Here is a 20,900-nt window from a genome sequence, read left to right on the forward strand (position 1 = left end):
ACAGGACCTGCTCACGGAACGGGTCTCTGCCCCTCAGAAGGGTTGTGTTTGCGAATCTGAGCTCTGAAGCCCAGCTGTCTGTTTTCAGTCTCAGATCTGTGACCCCTACTGTGTGACCCTGAGCAGGTGACTTGACTTCTCTGAGCATCAGTCTCCTCACCTGTGAAATGGGGTAACAGCTGTGCCTGTCCTATAGGGTTACTGTGAGCCCAAAGCAGGTAACATGTAAAGTGCTTGGAAGTGTATCTGATATACAGTAAGGGCTCAAGCACATTGGTGGCTGGTGTATTTCTTATACCTGGCAGGAGCCTGACTTGAAGTTGCCTGCATTGAATGCTTGCTGAACTGCCATGTTCTCCTCTCTGTTTCCAGAGCTGGACAGAGGCCTCACTGAGCCCCAGATTCAGGTGGTTTGCCGCCAGATGCTGGAAGCCCTCACCTTCCTACATGGCAAGAAGATCATCCACCGGGATCTGAAAGCTGGCAACGTGCTCATGACCCTCGAGGGGGACATCAGGCTGGGTAAGGGGTGTCTTGGGCGAGGTGGGAAGGCAGAGCCCCACAACGCCCACCTGAGGTTTTGGCCCAGCCTCTGTGGACGGGGGGACTGTGAGTCCACACTTCCATGGGATGCTGAGGTCCTTCCAGGTCTGTCCCCGTCCACCGGGGCACCGTTCCCATCGTGGATCCATCTAACCCAGGGTTCTCAACTGAGAGAGAGTTTATCCCCCAGGGATACTGGCAGTGTCTGGAGACATCTCTGATTGTCGCAGCTAGGGGTGGGGAGAGACCACTGGAACCTGTCTGTAGAGGTGATGGTTGCCCAGCATCCTATAGCTCACAGTCAGCCCCTCACTACCAACAATGATCTCGTCCACGGGCTGGCAGCACCTCAAGGAGGTACTGGTCCAACCCCTTTTGCTCTTGCTTCCGATAGATAGAATTTGAGGGAAAGTGACAGATGGAGGTCCATTTGCAGGTGGAAAACAGTGCATCAGGGGCATATATCGAAACCTTTTTTTTTTCCCATTATGAATCCCCTCTCTTTGTTTTTTTTCCAACTGTGGTAAAATATACATAGGGTTACCAGATGACAGAGTGGTAAAGAATCCACCTGCCAATGCAGGAGACGTGGGCTTGACCACTGGGTCAGGAAAATCCCCTGGAGGAGGAAATGGCAAACCCACTCCAGTATTCTTGCCTGGAAAATCCCATGGACAGAGGAACCTGGCGGGCTATAGTCCATGCGGTCACAAAGAGTTGGACCCCACTGAACAACTGAGCACACACACAAAATACACATAACATAAAATTTATCATCTTAGCTATTTGTCAGTGTCTAGTTCAGGGGCATGAAATGCATTCACACTGCTGTGCAGCCGTCACCGTCACCCATCTCCGGGACTTCGTTGTCTGCCCGAACTGTGCCCGTTAAACAGCGTCCCTCCCCGGCTCTGACCCCGCCTCCCGGAGGCCACTGTTTTCCTCCAGGTCTCTCTGAATATGACTGGTCTACAAGTGCACTCATTTGTGTGTTCGTGATGGGCTTATTTCTCTTAGCACAATGTCCTCAATGTCCATCCATGTGGTAGCATGTGTCAGAACTTCTTTTTATTTTTAATAAGTTTTTAAACCAAAATAACACATGTCTGTGTCCTCTGCTTTTACTACCTCCTTTCCCTGTCCCCACTCCCCGAGATAAAAGCTTTTAACTCTTCTTGCATCTACTCCTCCATTGTTATATAAATGCCTATAATACTATTTTTTAAAGTAATGATTTTCATTGTTGGATGAAAAAGCTATGTATGTTTGTTATAGAAAATGGACATAGTACGGGAAGGTTTAAAGGGAGAGTCAGAAAGTGCGTGCAGCCTCATGCTCCAGAGCTTGGCCCTGAGGGTCATCCCAGATACCTCTGCCTGCATCTTTGTCTGTAGAAGGATGTACGGATAGAGAGGGTTTAGGGGTGATTTAACAATAGAGAGATGGTAACCTCTTGTTAATCGTTTGACCACATTCAGCTCTACCTTCTGCCTGCAGCCTCCTCTGATAGTGAATAGTTCACTCACCCGCCCCGCTCCTCCTCCTCAGCCCTGAGCTTCCGCCACTGAAGTGCCACTGTGCAGTCTCTCAGCAGCTCCCCGCGCCTCCATCTCTCTCCATTTCTGGCTGTGCTGGGTCTGAGCTGTGGCACGCGGGATCTTTGTTGTGGCGTGTGGGCTCCTCTCTGCTTGTGTTGCACGGGCCACGGGGCGTGCAGGCTCAGTAGTTGGAGTGCTCGGGCTTAGTTGCCCCCGGTTATGTGAAATCTTAGTTCCCTGAGGAGGGGTTGAACTCACGTTCCCTGCATTGGAAGGCAGATTCTTAATCACTGGACCACCAGGGAAGTCCCTGCCTTCATCTGTCTAAGGAACACTTTAATTACGTCCACAAGAAACTGTACCACCCCCGAGCCCTGTGATAGAGAACCACAGCAGTAATCAGGAGGATTGGCACAGAAATGGCACGGCTCCTGCATCCCCTCTATGAGGACTCTGAAGCTCAGAGACGGGGAGGACCTGCCGCAGGTCTGCTGAGGACAGAGGCAGGGCCGAGCCCAGGCCACTGCTCACCTCCTGGCTCCCCCACCTCCACGAGTGCCGGGAGCCGACAGCTGAAGGTCTTACACAAGCAATGCAAGACCAGTGGGTTCTCAGATTTAGTGCTTCTCGGTCACCTGGCGGGCTTCTAAGTCTCAGCTTGCTGGGTACATCCCGTGGGGTTTCTGTCTGTGGAGGGGGCTGAAGAACCTGAATTTCTAATAAGCTCCCAGCTGATGCGGCCGATCCAAGGAACCACACTTTGAGAACCACAGCTCTGAACCCTCAGGAATCAAAACCTGGTTGGTGGCAGCATCATCATTACCTGGGAGCTTGTTAGAAGTGCTCTGTCCCCCAGAGGGTGGGGTTGGTGCTGTCTTGAAATGAGCAGTCAGTGTGAGAGGGCTTCTCATAACCAGGCATGAGCGAGGCCACACTCCGTTCTGTTCCCGAAGACAAGAAGTCTTGGGACCCTGAGGCTCAGCCCCCATCTGCTATGGCTGTCTTTCCTCCTGTTTCATCCTCTTAGCTGGAGAGGTTAAGAGCTTGCACCCTGGATGCTGAGAGTGTGTGGGTGCTTAGTCTCTCAGTCGTGTCTGGCTCTTTTCAACCCCATGGATTGTAGCCCGCTAGGCTCCTCTGTCCATGGAATGCTCCAGGCCAGAATACTGGAGTGAGTGGCCATGCCTTTCTCCAGGGGGTCTTTCCGACCCAGGGATTGATCCCAGTTCTCCCGCATTGCAGGCGTGTTCGTTACTGTCTGAGCCACCAGGGAAGGCCAGGGAGCCTAGGAGGCCTGGGTTCAGATCCAGGTCTGCACCCAACTCTTTGGCCTTGGATATACATGTCACCGCACCTGCTGCCTTTCGACCTTCTCGTCTGTATAACTGAAGTGAGATGAAGGCTCGTCCAGTGCTCTGTGATACTGGTTATAAGAAGACAGACAGTGAGCTCTCCAGAAAAGCCAGCTGTGATTAACTGTTGTTTTGTTAAGTGTCTGGTGTGTGCCAAGCCCTGTCCTGTGCTGGGCTCTGGGGACAGCAGGACAGAGACCCCAGTCCTCCTCCTGCAGGGTTCCCAGGCCAGGGGGAGACACGTGGGAGCATCGGGCTGGGGAGGGAGCCAGTGCTGGGGTGGGCGTGTGCAGGGAGGGGTGGTCTGTTCCCCTACCTGGGCCTGAGGGTTAGGTGTTTAGAATTCTAGAGACTTGGTGAGAGGATAGTTTGAGCTGGGTTGTGAAAAGGCAGGTGGGTGCTTGCCAGGTAAACCAGCTTGGGCAGAGAGGTCTAGCCTTGTGGGCAGAGGCACCGAGTAAGGCCCAGTAGGGTATTTTGCGGGAAGTGATAGTAAAAATAATACCAGATGCATGTCGGGTCTGTGAAGCATCATCTGGATGCCAGCCATTAGACAAAGTGCTTTCTAGATGTTATCTCATTTACTCAGCACTCCAGGGGACACTTGGGAGAGGGGAGCAGACTGTACCCATCATGGGGTGGCACCAAAGCCCACACTGGCGTGAGATGCTCAGGGTCGGTCCATGGAGGGGAGAAGCAGCAGTGTTTGGACTCGGGTCCCTCTGGCTCCGGCTGCTAGTGGACCAGCTCTGTCAAAGTTGGAGGGAAGGTAGGGAAGGGCCAGGTCAGGCAGAGTATTGGGACAGGAGAGTCTCGTGTGCCCTGGGGAATTCAAGGCAAACCTTCAGCTCAGCCTTCAAGAACATGTCAAACAGAGAAGGCAGGACACAGAGAGCCTAGATCTGCAGCAGCCTGACAGGCTTGTCAGCAGGGAAGCTCAGGGTGAGACAGCAGGCCAGGATGTGCCCAGTGGGGTGTCATTTCCCATGCTGTTTCCCCCACCACGACCCCGCAGTCCGGGGGGTGGGGGCACTGACTTACCAAGCAGTCTCCAGAATCCCACCTGAAAACCAGCAGAAATGGGATGGAAGCAGATGGGGGCATCAGCTTTTCCAGTGACTTGGCAGATGCCATTGAGAAAACCAGGAAGCCAACTAAGGAGGAAGAACAGTTCAAGGGGAGTTGAATGTGTGAGTATTTACACAATTACCCCTGGACCCTGGGAGCTGTGGTGTGGACGCCTGCTGAGACCTAATATTCTGTTTTGGAAAATCATCCTTCCCCCTGGGGCCTGGAATCTGCAGCCTGATAAGCAGTGGAGGAAGCTTGGGAGGTGGGGTGGCAGCCTGTCTGCCTCTTCCTAGGTCCCTGGGACTGTCTGTGGCCCCTGGAGGCACCCCCATTCCCCTGCATGGCCTTATGCGACCCAGGGCTGTGTTAGAGAATTGCTTAGCAGCTCTGTCTCCCAGGCAAGGATGTCACCTCACTGGAGACACTGTTTGTGCTTCTCAGTGGAACGGGAATAAATGGAAAGCAGCACAGAGAACTGAGCAAAGTGTGGGCCCTAGACACAGACAGGCCTGGTTCAGATACTGATTCTGCCACTTCCGAGCTGAATAAACACATTTAACCATTCAGGCCTCAGTCTTTTCATCTGTGCAATGGGTGTAACAAGAGAATCTCCCGGCAGAGTTGTGACCTGTGAGCTAAAGCACAAAGGAACTATCACTGGGAAGCCAAGGGTAATGTTCCTCTTGCTGCTAGACGTTTGGTTTCTTCCTCGTGTTAAGTGTTTATTTCTGGCTAGGATTTCAAACTTCCTTTGAGATTCACTGGATAGTTGCCAAGCAGAGCAGGCATTCCAGCTCTGGGTGGGTGTGAAGAAGTTCTCCCTAGCTGGTGGGGATCCATTTGTGCAGACAGAGAAAGGAAGAGTGTCTGCTCTCTGAGACAGTTAGGATATAAAGTGGGGTAAGGACTCTGACATCCAAAGATCTGTGTTTTTGTCCTGGATCTGTCCTTGGCCTTGGGTGAGTCAGCTAACCCTTTTGAATGATAGTGTCCTCAGATAGACTGGGCTAATAGTTCTTACCTCATGAACTGGTATGATGATTTAATGAGACACTGCATAGGTGCCCAGCCCATTAGAGAGGCCTGTCATATGTTGAGTTTTTCCTGGGCTGAGGAATGGCTCAGTGTGGTCGTGAGGAGGAATGGTCCTCATTCTCCAGAGAACTCGTGTTCCTCTCCCCAGAGGTGCTTCTCTGAAGATGCGAGGGGAATGTCACAACTTTTTGGGTCTTTCAAGTTTCAGTTTAGGTCTGAACTGTCCTAAAAATCAGAGTGCCTGACACAGAGTAGGTGCTCAGTGAGTGGTAGAATCTGGCACCACAATTACTTCAATAGCTTACGACACTGCAGGATCCCTGATTCCCACAAACACCCTGATATTCAGGAGCCCTAGCGGGTGGGCCTGGCAGGGACCAGTCACCTGCCTCTCACCCCCACCTGGACCCTAACCCAAAACCTCTTTTTGCTGCTGCCTGTAGGCTGGAGTCCTGGTTCTTTTTTGATGGCTACCAGGCACTGCGCCAGTTTTTAATGTATAACTCACTGAATCCTCGCAGACTACTGCTGACATTCTACAGAGGAAGGGTTTGGCACCTAGAGAGGTTAATTAACTCACCCACGGTCGCAAAACTAGTCTGAGGAATAACTAGCTTCAGAGCCCAAGTGCTTAAGCACTACCCTCCTTAGACTCTGTTGGTGGCAGATGATAGAAGCTGGTCTCATGTGACTTAAGACAGACAGAACATTGTGTGTATAGGGTATACGGAACTGTGTTGGGACAGATATGAGTTGTATATTTGCAGCTGGAAGATGTGCGGTTGGACCCTGAAAAACAGTGCTGCCCTGAACGTCTCTGGTTTCTGCCTTTCTGTGATGTTGGTTAGGCTCTCAGTGCAAGCCCTCACACACAGTTTCTGGCTAAGTGTTCACTTTTCCCAGCACCACCTCCTGCAGGGTGAACTGAGCCACAGCATTTCACATCTCAGTGTCAATAATCCCAACGAAGAGCTCTGATGGGCCCAGTGTGGCTCAGATGCAGATTCCCGGTCCAATAGAGGAGGCCTACCAAGCAGGCTTCTCTGATTGGCCCAGCTTGTAGTCACTCTGTGAGAATGGGGCCAGCATATGTATCAATGTGACAGTCCCCCTTGCCATCATGGAACAGTGTGGTTGTGGGTGGGGGACATGGTTTTCCAGAAGGAGAAAAGATGAGGAGTTGCCAAAAAAACAACTGCTGTCTGCTCTAGACTGACAGCCTGTTGGAGTAATAGCGACCCAGAAGAGGGAGTGAGTGAGGTGGAAGTGGATAGAAAGCAAAGGACTGAATTTGCAATTGACTTGAGAAAGGGAAACGACAGAAAAATGAAGAGTTATGGGAGAGAAGAGAGGGTGAAGGCAGTGGGAGTGGGAAGCCGAAGACAGGAGTAAGTGGGAAAGCAAAGCCCTTATTAGGGGTCCCCTGTATCTGGTTGCCTGAAAAACAAAACAAAAATGGAAATAGAAAAATAGAGCAGTTCTTTCGGTCTCACAGTTGGTTGTATAATAGGACCCCATTGGACTTTTCCTGGTGGTACAGTGGATGAGACACGGGACACGGGTTCGATCCCCTGTCTGGGAAGATTCCACATGCCAAGGGACAGCTAAGCCTGTGAGTCATGACTGAGCCCGCCTGTTGCAGCTGCTGAAGCCTCGTGCCTAGAGCCTGTGCCCTGTGATGAGAGAAGCCTGGGCATTGCAACGAAGAGTAGCCCGTGATTGCTGCAAATAGTGCGTAGCAGTGAAGATCCAATGCAGCCAAAAATCAATGTTTAAAAGTTATGACCCCATACACTAGATGAAGAAACTGAGGCTCAGAAACATGAAATAGTTTGTCTCAAATCGCCGTAGAATCTTTTCACTTCCCTGCTTGGTACTGTTTCCATGTTATTCCTAGGAAGACAGATGTCCTGGTAGTTTTTATGAGAGAGATTATGGATTATTGGTAGAAGCCTCCTTCTTTTGAGCCCAGGCATGCCTCTGGCTGCCCTGATCCAGAGGAAGGAGGCCCCTAGGCTCCCAGGGCTGGGTGTGTGGAAGCCTTTGATTCTCCCATCCTCACCCCAGTTTCAGCAGGTCCTAAACCCTCAGTGAGGCTTCACTGTGCTGTCTGCACCATGAGGCCTGTGGCTAGTGTTTGCCCGCAGGGTCACTGCCAGTGTTTTCGATGGGACAGTTCTTGCCAAGTTAGGAAGGGCAGCATCCCTGACTCTTGCTCACTAAACAGCAGTAGTTCTTCGTTGTGGCAACCTGACTGCCCCATTCATTTCCAGATGCTTCCTGGGGCCGAGGGCACCACCCTGAGTTGAGGCCTATGGAAGGCTCTCAGGTGAGCCCTGACCAAGCTGGACTGTGGACCCTCTGGGCGTGGGGTGGGGGTCCAGGAGAGGAGGACCGCTGGGCAGCGGTTGGTTTTAGCTGGCCTGGCGTTGTCTGGGAAAAGGCTGCTCTTATATTGGATTCTTGTGGTGCCTGCAGTTAAGGGGACAGATGAGAGTCCCCTATATAATGTCATACTGTTCACTGCCTCTCTGTGTGTACAGAGTGTGAAATGTAATACATTTATGCTGTTACGTAGTTTTCTGATTGTAAAAGTTACGTGTGCTATTTACACATGTAAGAAAGATATGTACAGTGGTATTCACTGCAACTATATTAGTAACAGCAGGAAATCAGAAATGATCCAGTTTATGCCAGTAGAGGATTACTTGAATAAGTTATGGTATGTCACACAGTAGAATCTTTCAGTTTTTGAAAATGAAGTTGTCGAAAATGATGATCTTGGTTAAGATGTATGCACATACTGTGAAAGGGAAAAAAACAAGTTGCAAAATAGTATGTTTAGTCTGATCTCATTCTTTTAAAAGCAGCAAATAGCTGAAAATTATATATATATATATATATATGTGCTTACTCGCTCCGTTGTGTCCGACTCTTTGCGACCCCAAGGACTGCAGCCCACCAGACTCCTCTGTCCATGGGATTCTCTAGGCAAGAATACTGGAGCGGGTTGCTGTTTCCTTCTCTAATGTATCAGTTCAGTTCAGTCGCTCAGTTGTGTCCAACTCTTTGCGACCCCATGAATCTCAGCATGCCAGGCCTCCCTGTCCATCACCAACTCCCAGAGTTTACTCATACTCATGTCCATCTTCCAGTGAGTTAACTCTTTGCATGAGGTGGCCAAAGTTATTGGAGTTTCAGCTTTAGCATCAGTCCTTCCAGTGAACACCCAGGACTGATCTCCTTTAGAATGGACTGGTTGGATCTCCTTGCAGTCCAAGGGACTCTCAAGAGTCTTCTCCAACATCACAGTTCAAAAGCATCAATTCTTCGGGCTCAGCCTTCTTCACAGTCCAACTCTCACATCCATACACGGCCACTGGAAAAACCATAGCCTTGACTTGATGGATCTTTGTTGGCAAAGTATTGTCTCTGCTTTTGAATATGCTATCAAGGTTGGTCATAACTTTCCTTCCAAGGAGTAAGCGTCTTTTAATTTCATGGCTGCAATCAGCATCTGCAGTGATTTTGGAGCCCCCAAAAATGAAGTCTGACACTGTTTCCACTGTTTCCCCATCTATTTCCCATGAAGTGATGGGACCAGATGCCATGATCTTAGCTTTCTGAATGTTGAGCTTTAAGCCAGCTTTTTCACTCTTCTCTTTCACTTTCATCATGAGGCTTTTGAGTTCCTCTTCACTTTCTGCCATAAGGGTGGTGTCATCTGCATATCTGAGGTTATTGACATTTCTCCCGGCAATCTTTTTTCCAGCTTGTGCTTCCTCCAGCCCAGCGTTCCTCATGATGTACTCTGCATATAAGTTAAATAAGCAGAGTGACAATATATAGCCTTGACGTACTCCTTTTCCTATTTGGAACCAGTCTGTTGTTCCATGTCCAGTTCTAACTGTTGCTTCCTGACCTGCGTACAGGTTTCTCAAGAGACAGATCAGGTGGTCTGGTATTCTCATCTCTTTAATAATTTTCCACAGTCTATTGTCATCCATGCAGTCAAAGGCTTTGGCATAGTCAATAAAGCAGAAATACATGTTTTTCTGGAAATCTCTTGCTTTTTCGATGATCCAGCGGATGTTGACAATTTGATCTCTGGTTCCTCTGCCTTTTCTAAAACCAGCTTGAATATCTGGAAGTTCACGGTTCACGTATTGCTGTAGCCTGGCTTGGAGAATTTTGAGCATTTCTTTACTAGCATGTGAGATGAGTGCAATTGTGCGGTAGTTTGAACATTCTTTGGCATTGCCTTTCTTTGGGATTGGAATGAAAACTGACTTTTTCCAGTCCTGTGGCCATTGCTGAGTTTTCCAAATTTGCTGGCATATTGAGTGCAGCACTTTCACAGTATCATCTTTTAGGATTTGAAATGGCTCGACTGGAATTCCATCACCTCCACTAGCTTTGTTCATAGTAATGCTTTTTAAGGCCCACTTGACTTCACATTCCATATATATATATACATACACATATATGTATGGGCTTCCCTGGTATCTCAGTGGTAAAGAGTCTGCCTGTGATGCAGGAGACACAGGTCCGATCCCTGAGTTGGGAAGATCCCCTGGGAGAGAGCATGACAACCCACTCCAGTATTCTTGCCTGGAGAATTCCATGAACAGAGGAGCCTGGAGGGCTGTAGTCCATAGGACTGCAAAGAGTCAGACATGACTGAAGCAACTACACAGCAGCACGTGTGTGTGTGTGTGTGTATACACACACACATATATACTTTTTTATGATTTTATTTACATATGTGATTTATATCAATAAGTCTAGAGCTAGATGCAACAATTTCATAAGTGTTTATCACTGCCAGGATTATGGACACTTTTTATTCTGTAAATGTTTGATGATCAGCCTTGCCTTGGTAATAAGTAAATGTATTTATGAATGACTATATAGGTAGATATAGTCCTATAGACAATTAGGAATAAGACCCACAAAGAAGGAAATTAAAGCCCCTTCTGATCTGTCAGCTTCCTTCCAGTCATTTTTCTGTGCTCGGAAAGGTGGGCCTGGAGCGTGGTAAAGGACACAGCCTTAGCGGCACTTCTGTCCTTACTGTTGGTGACCATCCACGAGTTACTTAATCTCTCTAAACTTCATTGTGCTCATCTGTAAAATGAAGATAATAATTTTCCCTGCCCCAAAGGGTCATAGATACAAATGATATAGTGTTATGTATGCTGAGACGCAGCGTGATGTGCAGAGGGAGGTAAATGATATGCATAAGCCTCTTTGTGTAGTGCTGCATGCCCAAGAAGTTGTCAGTAAATAGTAGTTTTTATTAGATCAACATGTTTTTTTGTTTTGAAAGTGAGATCATGGTATATATACATATATATAATATATATGTATTTTCCAGTCAGCTTTTTTAAAAAATTGCATAATATCAGCTAACCCCCCATATCCTTAAATGTTCCTTAGAAACAAAGTTGCTTCATGTTTTTCTTTCACTCCATCGCTTGTGCTAACTGTGATTAACTTCCGAATCCCCCAAAGTTGGGTATTTAGGTGTCCCGTGAGGTTTCTCGCAGGGTCCTCAGCAGTGTGGTGATGGGCCTGCCTGTGTATGTGAGTCTGTCTGTGATAGCACCATTTAGAGGCTGCTCAGAAGCAGGACTGTTGGGTGTGTGCATTTGTCAGGCGGTGTTGATACCTGAGGCCAGAGTGCCCTTCACGCTGGATGCGCCGGTTCACAGCCCCCAGCAGAGTGTGAAGTTCTTTCACCACATCCTGGCCCCCACTGGGTTTTACTTAAAAACAACCCCCCCACACCAACTTACCACATGTATTTCAGCTTTTCAAACCATAAAAGCAATGCATACTCTCTATAAAGTGTACACAGTAAAAAATGTAAGGCCACCTCAGTACACTGCCCCCACTTCCGGGAAGGTGGTCACGATTGAGTTTGATGTGCAACCTTCCAGACCGTTTCTGTGTTTATGGACGTCTGTGTGTTCACAGTATGCACGTGTCGTTCTTCTTAAGATATAACTGGAATTCACCCTGTCCATTTCACACTGTGCATTGTTCTGTCAGCACCACGGAGGGAATAGTGTGTTATGGACCAGCTTCCAAGTTAACACAAAGGCAAGCTCATCCTTTTTACGAACTGCGTGTGATTTCACGGTCTGAGTGAGCCTCAGTTTCCTGAACTATCCACCAGTCAGGTTTTAGCAGCAGCTCAGGTTATTTCCAGTTTTTCACTCTTTTGAATAATGCTTTAGGAGCTTCCATGTATATTTGAAATCTGGTTTTGGGGGGTTTGTTTCCAAAAGTAGAATTGTTGTCAAGCTTGTTTCTTTTGCCATCGTTTGCCTGTTTTTGGCCACAGTGTGCAGGGAGCTTGGAGTCTTTACCCCTGGGCTGGCGGGAAGGCCCGCAAACATATGTCTCAAAGCCCAGTTTTGTCTCTTTTCTTTCTGTTTCTTCATTTATCTTGTTCATTTGATAGCCCTGTTGAGTGTTTCACGTGGCAAATGTAGCATCAGGTTATAGCTGTGGACAAAGCAGAAATGGCCTCTTTCCTTATGGAAGTGATAGTTTATAGAGTCCTCACGTGCCTGCTGCTTTGTCTCTGATTCTTATTTTAAAATAGGAGAAGGGGAGAGTGGAATGTTTTCAGCCACAGAGACTGCCTGGTGAAAATCCCCTTTGAACTGTCCGAGGGCAGCCATCTACCTGTCCTGGGACATGGCTTATAAACTCCATTCAGGGAGCAAACAGCTGGGGCAACCCCTGCCACCTGCCCAGGGACAGCCCAAGGTTCCTGGGCTTGAGGGAGGGGCCACCCCCCTGCCTGGCTGGGCCCCAGAAGGGGAAGTAGCAACCACCCAAGAAGCTGGCAGGCGCTTGTTTTAGGGAGGACCCTGGGGGCCGACTGTGTGTCATTTTGAAAGTTGGTGGTTTCTGCTTTTCCACTGCCTTCTTTGGAAGGGACCAGTGGGTGCTGAGATATGGGAGTGGCCAGCTCCAGCGTCCCTCCTGGAAGCCTCGCCCTGGGTCTGAGAGGCAGTCCCTCTTCCCCAAAGGTGTCCTGGGATGGCATGTCAGCCGTTGTTGGTGTTTATATGGGGAGCCAGGGCCACGTGGGTGCCCCGTCCTCACCCCTGAGTCCAGAGGGGTGGTGACGTGTCCAGGCCAACAGGGCAGAGCTGGCCTCTCACCTGGGTTTTGCATCTCACCCTGTAGCTGCTGCTGCTCCCACCCTGAAAGGCAGCAGCCCTCCAGCCCCAATAGCCCATGAACACTTTCCTTAGCTGACTGAGTAGCTCTTGAGTAGCCAGTTAGCACTGACTAAGGCTCAGAGGCCAGCAGTCCTGACCATTCCCAGGAGGAGGTCTCAGTACAGCCTCGTCCTTGTCGCCGCCTCAGACTCTCAGGAGTACAGCTCAAGTATCCCATGGAATGTTCACTATCGTGATGGAGCATTTACCACGAACTGGGCTTGGAGCTGAGTGCTTTAGTGTGTCATTTCATCCTCTGCAGCCCTACAAAGTGAGTCCTGAAGTCTCAGCCTGTGTCACTGGTGGGGACACTGAGGGTCAGAGGCTTGGTAACTGTCCTGGCCCCTGCCTGTCTCTCCCCTTAGCTAAGACCACCCCTTCCAGCCATGCTGCCCTGCCCCTCCTGGGCCCTCCAGCCAGCTTGTTTCCTCTTCCTGGAAATATTTTCCCCTACCTTGACCTCCTGTCTAAACTAGCCACGCACGCACCCAGCCCTGTCTCTGCCTTATCCCTGCATGGCCCTTCTCATCACCAGGAGTCCTATGGTGTGGAGGGCCTGTTTCCACCGCTAGAAAAACAGGCCAATGAGGGTGAAGGTTTTGTTTCCTCTCTGTGCCTAAAACAGTGCCTGGCACATAATAGATGTTCAGTTAGTATTTGTTGAATGAATGAATTGCCTGGAAATGAAAAAAAATTTTTTTTATGAATTTAAGTTTTTATTTGTGCATTTCACTGTAGTGCTGTGACAGCAAAATGACATCTGCATGCCAGAGCATACATGTATTACCAGCAAGATGTAACGCCTCATTGCAGCGCTGCTAGAATATTTAGCTTTTGTAGGACGCATAAGCGTGTAAGAGGCCACACCAAATAATTTTCTGGTGTTTTCCTTAGCTGGACCTCTTCCAGGTCCCCCTTCCTTGTCTCTCGAGCCCTGCACCCCCACCTTCCCATCACGTCACACGATTGTGAATAGACACAGTTAGTGTTTATGGGATTGCTGGCTGCCTCTACCACTAAACTTCGAGTTGCCAGAGGGCATGGACTTAGTTTGCTTTTCCCCCTGCGCTGTGTTCTCTGCTCCAGCTCGTGGGTGGTTCCAGATGGAACTTAAATGAACAGATGAAAGAACCCAGTGGCATAGAAGGGGCGAAACTGGAACCCAGCTCTCTCATGTTCCGGCCTGTCGCTCAGCGCTGTGCCCGCCCCTGGTTTGAGATTGTGAGTCTGAGTCAAACTCCCGAGCGTGGCTTCCAGACCCAGGTGGCGGCTCTCAGGGTGGCTGGCTGTTACAGCTTTAGTGGTTCCTCTCAGTGCTTCCTCCTGAGTTCAGCTTTTCATCAAGGTGAAGCTTGGCGCCGGAACGCTGGAGCATTGGAGAAAATGCCTGTTTGTGGCTCTGGCTTCTTCCCTTAGCAATGAGTGGTGGTGATGGATGTGTGCAAAGAGAAATTGTATTAATTTATTTTGTTAGTCCTGAAAGTCAAATGCTTTTGTCATGGCAAACTTCAGAAATTCAGAAAAGTGGAAGAAACCTCATCTCTTCTCTCTGCCCATGGACAACCATTTAAGCAAGCTAGTACATGTCCTCCAATAATTCAAACTGTATTTTTGCTCTTTTTTGGGGAGGTAGGGCATAATTCCAACCATACGATATATTCAAATATGCATCCTCTCCCTTTTCTGTTGAGCCTATGTAAATATACCAATAAAATATTTTCATATTCTATTAAACATTGAATATTTCAAGATTTGTTGTTTTAGACTTCCCAGGTGGCACTGGTGGTAAAGAACCTGCCTGCCTATGCAAGAGACATAAGAAATGTGGGTTTGATCCCTGGGTCGGGAAGATTCCCTGGAGAAGGGCATGGCAACCCACTCCAGTATTCTTGCCTGGAGAATCCCATGGACAGAGGAGCCTGGTGGGTTATAGTCCATAGAGTCACACAGAGTTGGACACTATTGAAGCGACTTAGCACACATGGGGTTTTAAAATTTTAATTTATTTTCCCCTACATTTTTATTCAGATGTGATTGGCCCTTAGCACTGTGTCAGTTTACGGTTGCATCATAGCGGTTGGACTTGTGTGCACCATGAAATGCTCATCACGATAAAGTTAGTCAAGAGCCATTTGTGTGGTTACAAAAGAAAAGAACAAATGTTTCCTTGTGATGAGAACTCTTAGGATTTACTCTCTTAAAAACTCTCACATATAACATATAGTTATGACCAACCTTGATAGTATATTAAAAAGCAGAGACATTACTTTGCCGACCAAGGTCCGTCTAGTCAAGGCAATGGTTTTTCCCGTGGTCATGTATGGATGTGAGAGTTGGACTGTGAAGAAAGCTGATCGCCGAAGAATCGATGCTTTTGAACTGTGGTGTTGGAGAAGACTCTTGAGAGTCCCTTATACTGCAAGGAGATCCAACCAGTCCATTCTAAAGGAGATCAATCCTGGATGTTCATTGGAGGGACTGATGCTAAAGCTGAAACTCCAATACTTTGGCCACCTCATGAGATGAGTTGACTCACTGGAAAAGACTCTGATGCTGGGAAAGGTTGGGGGCGGGAGGAGAAGGGGACGACGGAGAATGAGATGGCTGGATGGCATCACCGACTCTGTGGACATGAGTTTGAGTGTACTCCGGGAGTTGGTGATGGACAGGGAGGCCTGGCGTGCTGTGATTCATGGGGTCGCGGAGAGTCGGACACGACTGAGCGACTGAACTGAACTGAACTGAATGTTGTATTTATTTATATATATATTTATTGTGCTTAATTATATTTAAGCATATTTAAGTACATTCCTAGTACTTATTTATCTTATAACTGCAAGTTTGTACCTTTTGACTAATTTCATCTAATTCTCCTTCCCTCAACCGTCCATAGATCCGATCTCTTTTTCTGTGAGTTTGTTTGTTGACAAAACTATATCGATTCCTGGTGTAAAACGTAGTAAGTTGATTTTTCCAAACATTATAAAATGATCACCGCTATAAGACCATCTATTGCCACACAAAGATATTACATTATTACTGACTATATTCCCTACACTGTACATTTCATTCCTATGACTCATTTATTTTATAATTGGAAGTTTGTACCTCTTAGTCTCCCTCATCTATTATCATTATTAAATGTATATTAAAATTGAATATTATGTATAATTCAGTATTGAAATATTGAATAAAATATTTTAAAACTTTAATGACTATAAAATATTCCACCATATGTGTGTGTATCACACTTAATCTGTTCAGTTATTTAGTCTCTACCTTCTTTCTTGGTTTTCCTGGTGGCTCAGATGGTGAAGAATCTGCCTGCAGTACAGGAGACCTGGGTTTAATCCCTGGGTTGGGAAGATTGCCTGGAGAAGGGAATGCTGCCCACTCCAGTGTTCTTGCCTGGAGAATCCCATGGACAGAGGAGCCTGGTGGAAGTGCAGTCCGCGGGGTCGCAACGAGCCGGACACGACTGAGCGACTGACATACTTCTTTCTTATTGTGGTTCAGTCGCTCAGTCGCATCTGACTCTTTGTGACCCCATGGACTGCAGCGCGCCAGGCTTCCCTGTCCTTCACCATCTCCCGGAGCTTGCTCAAACTCATGTCCGTCGAGTCAGTGATGCCATCTAAACATCTCGTCCTCTGTCATCCCTTTTTCCTCCTGCCTTCAGTCTTTCCCAGCATCAGGGTCTTTTCTAATGTGTCAGCTCTTCACATCCTAGTTAATTTTTCTCTGTGTGTACATTTGTATATATGATACATAGTCTTAAATCCTTTTTAGAAAAGACAGAATGTATTATATACTGCACATAAGAATTTTAAAAATCTCTCCATGAAAGCTAAGCAATGATGCTTGTTTTTGAGTTGTCTCTATTATAATAGCATTTTGGTAAACAATTCATTACCCATAATGTTTTTATATTTAAGATTATTTCAGGGAATTCCCTGGTGGTGCAATGGTTAGGACTCTGTGCTTTCGTTGCTGAGGGTCTGGGTTCAACCCCTGGTTGGAGAACCAAGATCCCACAGGCTGCAAGGTGCTGCCAAAAAAAGAAAGAAGATTGTTTCATTAAGGTAGCCTCCTAGATTTGGATTACTGCTCCAGAAGAGTATGGGTGTCTTTATTTATTTTTTTAGTCTGCACCGTGCAGCATGTGGGATCTTAATTCTCCAACCAGGGATCAAACCCATGTGCCCTGTGTTGGGAGCTCAAAGTCTTAACCACAGGACCACTAGGGATGTCCCAAGTTATGGGTATTTTAGAAGTTCTTGCTGTTTATTGCCAAACTGCTTTCCTAAAAGCCTCTTCAATTTATATTCTTATTAGCAAGTACGAAGGTGCATACCTCTTACAGCAGTGGTGTTATTATTTTTTAATGATCACTAATTTGCTAGACAGAAAATGGCATCTGTTAGTTGATTTGGAATGGGAATCTGTGTCCACACCCCAGGGCCGTGGGTGGAGGAATGTTCATCCAGTCCTCTATCTGAGATTCTTGCCTTGCAGCTGACTTCGGTGTGTCCGCCAAGAATCTGAAGACTCTGCAGAAGCGAGATTCCTTCATAGGAACGCCTTACTGGTGAGTCGTGCAGCCTCTGGAAATGAGGTGGTGGACTTAACATCATACCTCCATGTCCCCATGGTGACCCCTGGCTGGGCTGGAGAGGGGAGGACAGGCAGGGGCTCCTGAATCAGCCTGCTGGGGCTGAGCCCACGCCCCCACTTACTAGCCCCGAGACCTTGGCCATATTTCCCAGCTTTTTGTGCCTCAGTTTACTCATCTGTGAAATGGGTATAATAGTGCCCGTGTAATGTGGTGTTGTGAGGATTAAATGGGATGGTGCGTATAGAAAGTGCTCCAGTAATAAGAACTGACATTCCCGGGAGAATGGTTCTTGATGAATTCAACAAGTGTCAACTGACAGGCAGACCCAGAGCTAGAGCTGGGGCCGGGAAGATGAACAGTATGAGTTTGGTTGCTATGCTTATATGAAATCTCCCTAGACTCTTCCAGTCCATTTTGCTTCCTTCTTTTCCAAAAAGAAAAAACCTCTCTGTTTCACACCTAACTACTTTCTGTTTCACTTCCTTCCCATCATGGAGTTAGGTTCCTTTTTTGCCTGCTTGCTACTCACTCTCTCTCTCTCCCCCCTTTCACTCCTCCTCCTCCTCTTCTCTCCCGCCCCTGTCTCTGTGCTGTTGTATTTTCTTCCCCCCACCCTCCCGCCCCATCCCCCCGGGTCCCCTCCGCCCTGCCCCCACCCGCCCCTTCCCCAGGACCCTGTGTTCTGGATTGCTGCTGCCCTCTTCTGGTAGGAACCGGAGCTGCAGCAGGACGGGGCTGTGAAGCTGCTTGGAAGGCGTCCTTTTGTGAGGAAACCGTCCTGAGGGAGATAGTGGGAGGGAAGGAACGCAGGACCTGGGAGTGCTCGCGCTGGTCCTTGACCCTGAGCCTGGGGAGGCGCCTGTGGAGGCCAGGGTCTTAGCGCTCTGTTGTCCCCTGGTCGGTTCAGGATGGCCCCCGAGGTGGTGATGTGCGAGACCATGAAGGACACCCCGTACGACTACAAGGCCGACATCTGGTCGCTGGGCATCACGCTGATTGAGATGGCCCAGATCGAGCCCCCGCACCACGAGCTCAACCCCATGCGGGTGCTGCTCAAGATCGCCAAGTCCGACCCTCCCACGCTGCTCTCGCCCTCTAAGTGGTAAGGAGCCAGGAGGCCTGCCGCGGGTGTCTGCGGGGTGGCCAGCGGCCCTGGGTGGCAGGGCAGGCGGCCTGGGGGGATGCGGGGAGCCGGGTCTCTGCTGTCCCCACCCGGCCCCGCAGCTGGGGAGCCGTCAGGCCTGGGGGTCGGTAGGCTTTTTCTGAGCTCCTGGGGCCGCAGAGCTCCTTCCCTCTGTGCTCTGAGCATCAGCTCTCCGTCTACGCAGACTGCGGAACGCAAATAAACCGATCCCACTGCAGGAATAAGAGCCCACGCGAGCCCTTGCAGCCACACGGCGCAACCCTGGGCAGGAGTTGGGACTCAAACCCCCCGCACGGCTGTTTCGCTGCGTGGCCTCGGGCAGGCCCCCTTTCTGATTCTGCATCCCCTCTGTCAGTGACCAGAGGGCGGCCCGAGGTCGCCTCCGCTGGCTCGCTTATAAAGGCGCCCTTTGTCCTTTGAGGGGCGTGTTTGGGAAGCACGCGACTCTCAGGAGAGTGGAGTCCCTGATGTGGGGAATCTTCTCGGCTCTTCCCCGCTCCCAGCTCACTGCCCCACCTGTCTGTCCTCCCAGGTCTGCAGAGTTCCGAGATTTCCTCAAGATGGCCCTGGATAAGAACCCAGAGACACGGCCCACTGCTGCGCAGCTCCTGGAGGTGAGTGGTCCCCCCTCCCAGGTGGCTGCCCGCCTTGACCTGGGAGCTGGGTTCGTCCTCCCCCTGCCCTGGGGGCGTCGTGCACAGCAGTTCAGTGGTCAGCCAGCATGCCCTGGGCACCCGCTACCCACCAGCCCTTGCGCAGGGAGGGCAAAGGGAGACCAGGGCTAACCTTCTGGGGGAGGTGGACAGGAGGCCGATGAGCAGCACAGGGGAGGGGCTGCCCTCCTATAAAAGGAGGATGCGAGGGGCTCTCTGAGCCAACACCCGGAGGGGCGCGGGGGCCACACGTGGTGCTCGAGAGCGGGGCTGGAGGCCTGGGGTGGGGGTGTGACGGGTGCAGCTGGCGGAGCCGGGAGGCCTGGGTGCGGGGGCTGGGGTGAGCACTGGGTGTGGGAGGCGGGTGGCTGGAGACAAGGTCAGAGCTGCACGGGGCGTGTCCTCTCCCAGGCTCAGCGGTTCCCTAAGAGGTCTCTGGGTACGAAGCATCTAGTCAGTCTCTCCACCGTGATTATTCCAGCAAAAGGATGCAGGGAGAAGGCGCGTGGGAAAGCCAGGCAGGAGTGCCTGGAGTCCCCTCCCTGTGGAGTCACAGGGGACACACCGAGTTCCCCCCGTTATGCTCTGGCAGCACTTGTGAAGTGTTGTTTCCCTGGGAAGCATGTTGGGGAACTCGGGCCCTAGGGTTTTGCTGGGAGCTGACCACGTGGGCAGCCTCTGCTGGCCCAGACTAGAGTTCCAGGCTCCAGAAGGCTGGGCAGGTGGTTCACATAGACCCCATCATTTGCACAGTGCACGCCAAGTTAGCCCTTCTTATCAGTTCACGGTGGGAACCCTCTCCAAGTCCAGGCTCCCAGCAAAGGGCTAATGGTGGGAGCAGCCTTCCAAAGGAGAGCTGGACCAGGTCACAGAGGGTCACATGGGACCTTGGGAGGACGTGGAGTTCACCCTGTTTGGGACAGGGCACCTGTGAGGGTTTGGAGGGAAACACTGACTTACCCTTACAAAGGTCTTTCTGGCTGTTGGACGTGGCATCTGGGAGACCAGCCAGGGTGACAGGTGACTTGGGGAGCATCCCCTTAGCTGGCTGAACCACCTTTGGGTGGGGAAGTGGATGGTGGCTTCCTTGAAGCTGTTTGAATATTGGAGGTAGCTGTGAGCCACCCTTGGCCAATGCCTCGGGCCCTGGTGTCCACAGCTGGCGGGGTGAGTGTTGGAGCCTTGGCAGCTGTGTTTGCAAACCTGCCTGCACCACTTGCCCAGCTGTCTCCGGTCGCCTGGTCACTCTCGCTGGGGGCACCAGTAGTGCTGGGAGAGGGTCTGGGGGTGGGCAGGGGCTGGCCCCCAACCCCGTCCACCACTCTGCTGCTTCCCTTGTGACCGCCTCTGGCTGCGGTGGGAGGAAAGGGGGCAGCGCCCCACCGTGCCCTGGAGGCTCTCTTCACATGCGGCCGCTGTTTCCCAGTGCTGACGTCCTGTGAGCCAGGCACTGGGGGGGCTGGCGCTCAGGGCGCCCCTCTGGGCTCTGTGCACAGTGGTGAAGTGTGTGGCCGGGGTGGGAAGGCCCAGGCTCAGATCACAATTCTGCTGTTTCCTGGCTGTGGGACCCTGCTTGAGGGGTGTCACCCCGCCGTGACCCTGTCCCTACTCTCAAGTGGGGATAATAGTCAGCCCCCTCCCCTTACAGGGTTGTTGTGAGGGTTAAGTGCAAGATACTGGAAAATGCTTAGCTAAACTTTGCAGTGCT

General features: G+C 50.0%; 1 protein-coding gene across 1 annotated transcript in view; it reads left to right on the plus strand.

Moving 5' to 3' along the window:
• Positions 1–20,900, plus strand: part of STK10 (serine/threonine kinase 10) — a 142,667-nt gene that overhangs the window by 59,290 nt on the left and 62,477 nt on the right. Inside the window, exons 4-7 of the mRNA XM_055421826.2 lie at positions 373–522; positions 17,296–17,368; positions 18,303–18,497; positions 19,072–19,153. Coding sequence (XP_055277801.2) covers positions 373–522; positions 17,296–17,368; positions 18,303–18,497; positions 19,072–19,153 — 500 coding nt within the window. The remainder of the gene's footprint in view (positions 1–372; positions 523–17,295; positions 17,369–18,302; positions 18,498–19,071; positions 19,154–20,900) is intronic.

This window comes from Moschus berezovskii, chromosome 18 (assembly GCF_049115385.1).
Source record: "Moschus berezovskii isolate FMDL1 chromosome 18, NW_MosBer_1.0, whole genome shotgun sequence".
In the NCBI taxonomy this organism is placed as follows: Eukaryota; Metazoa; Chordata; class Mammalia; order Artiodactyla; family Moschidae; genus Moschus; species Moschus berezovskii.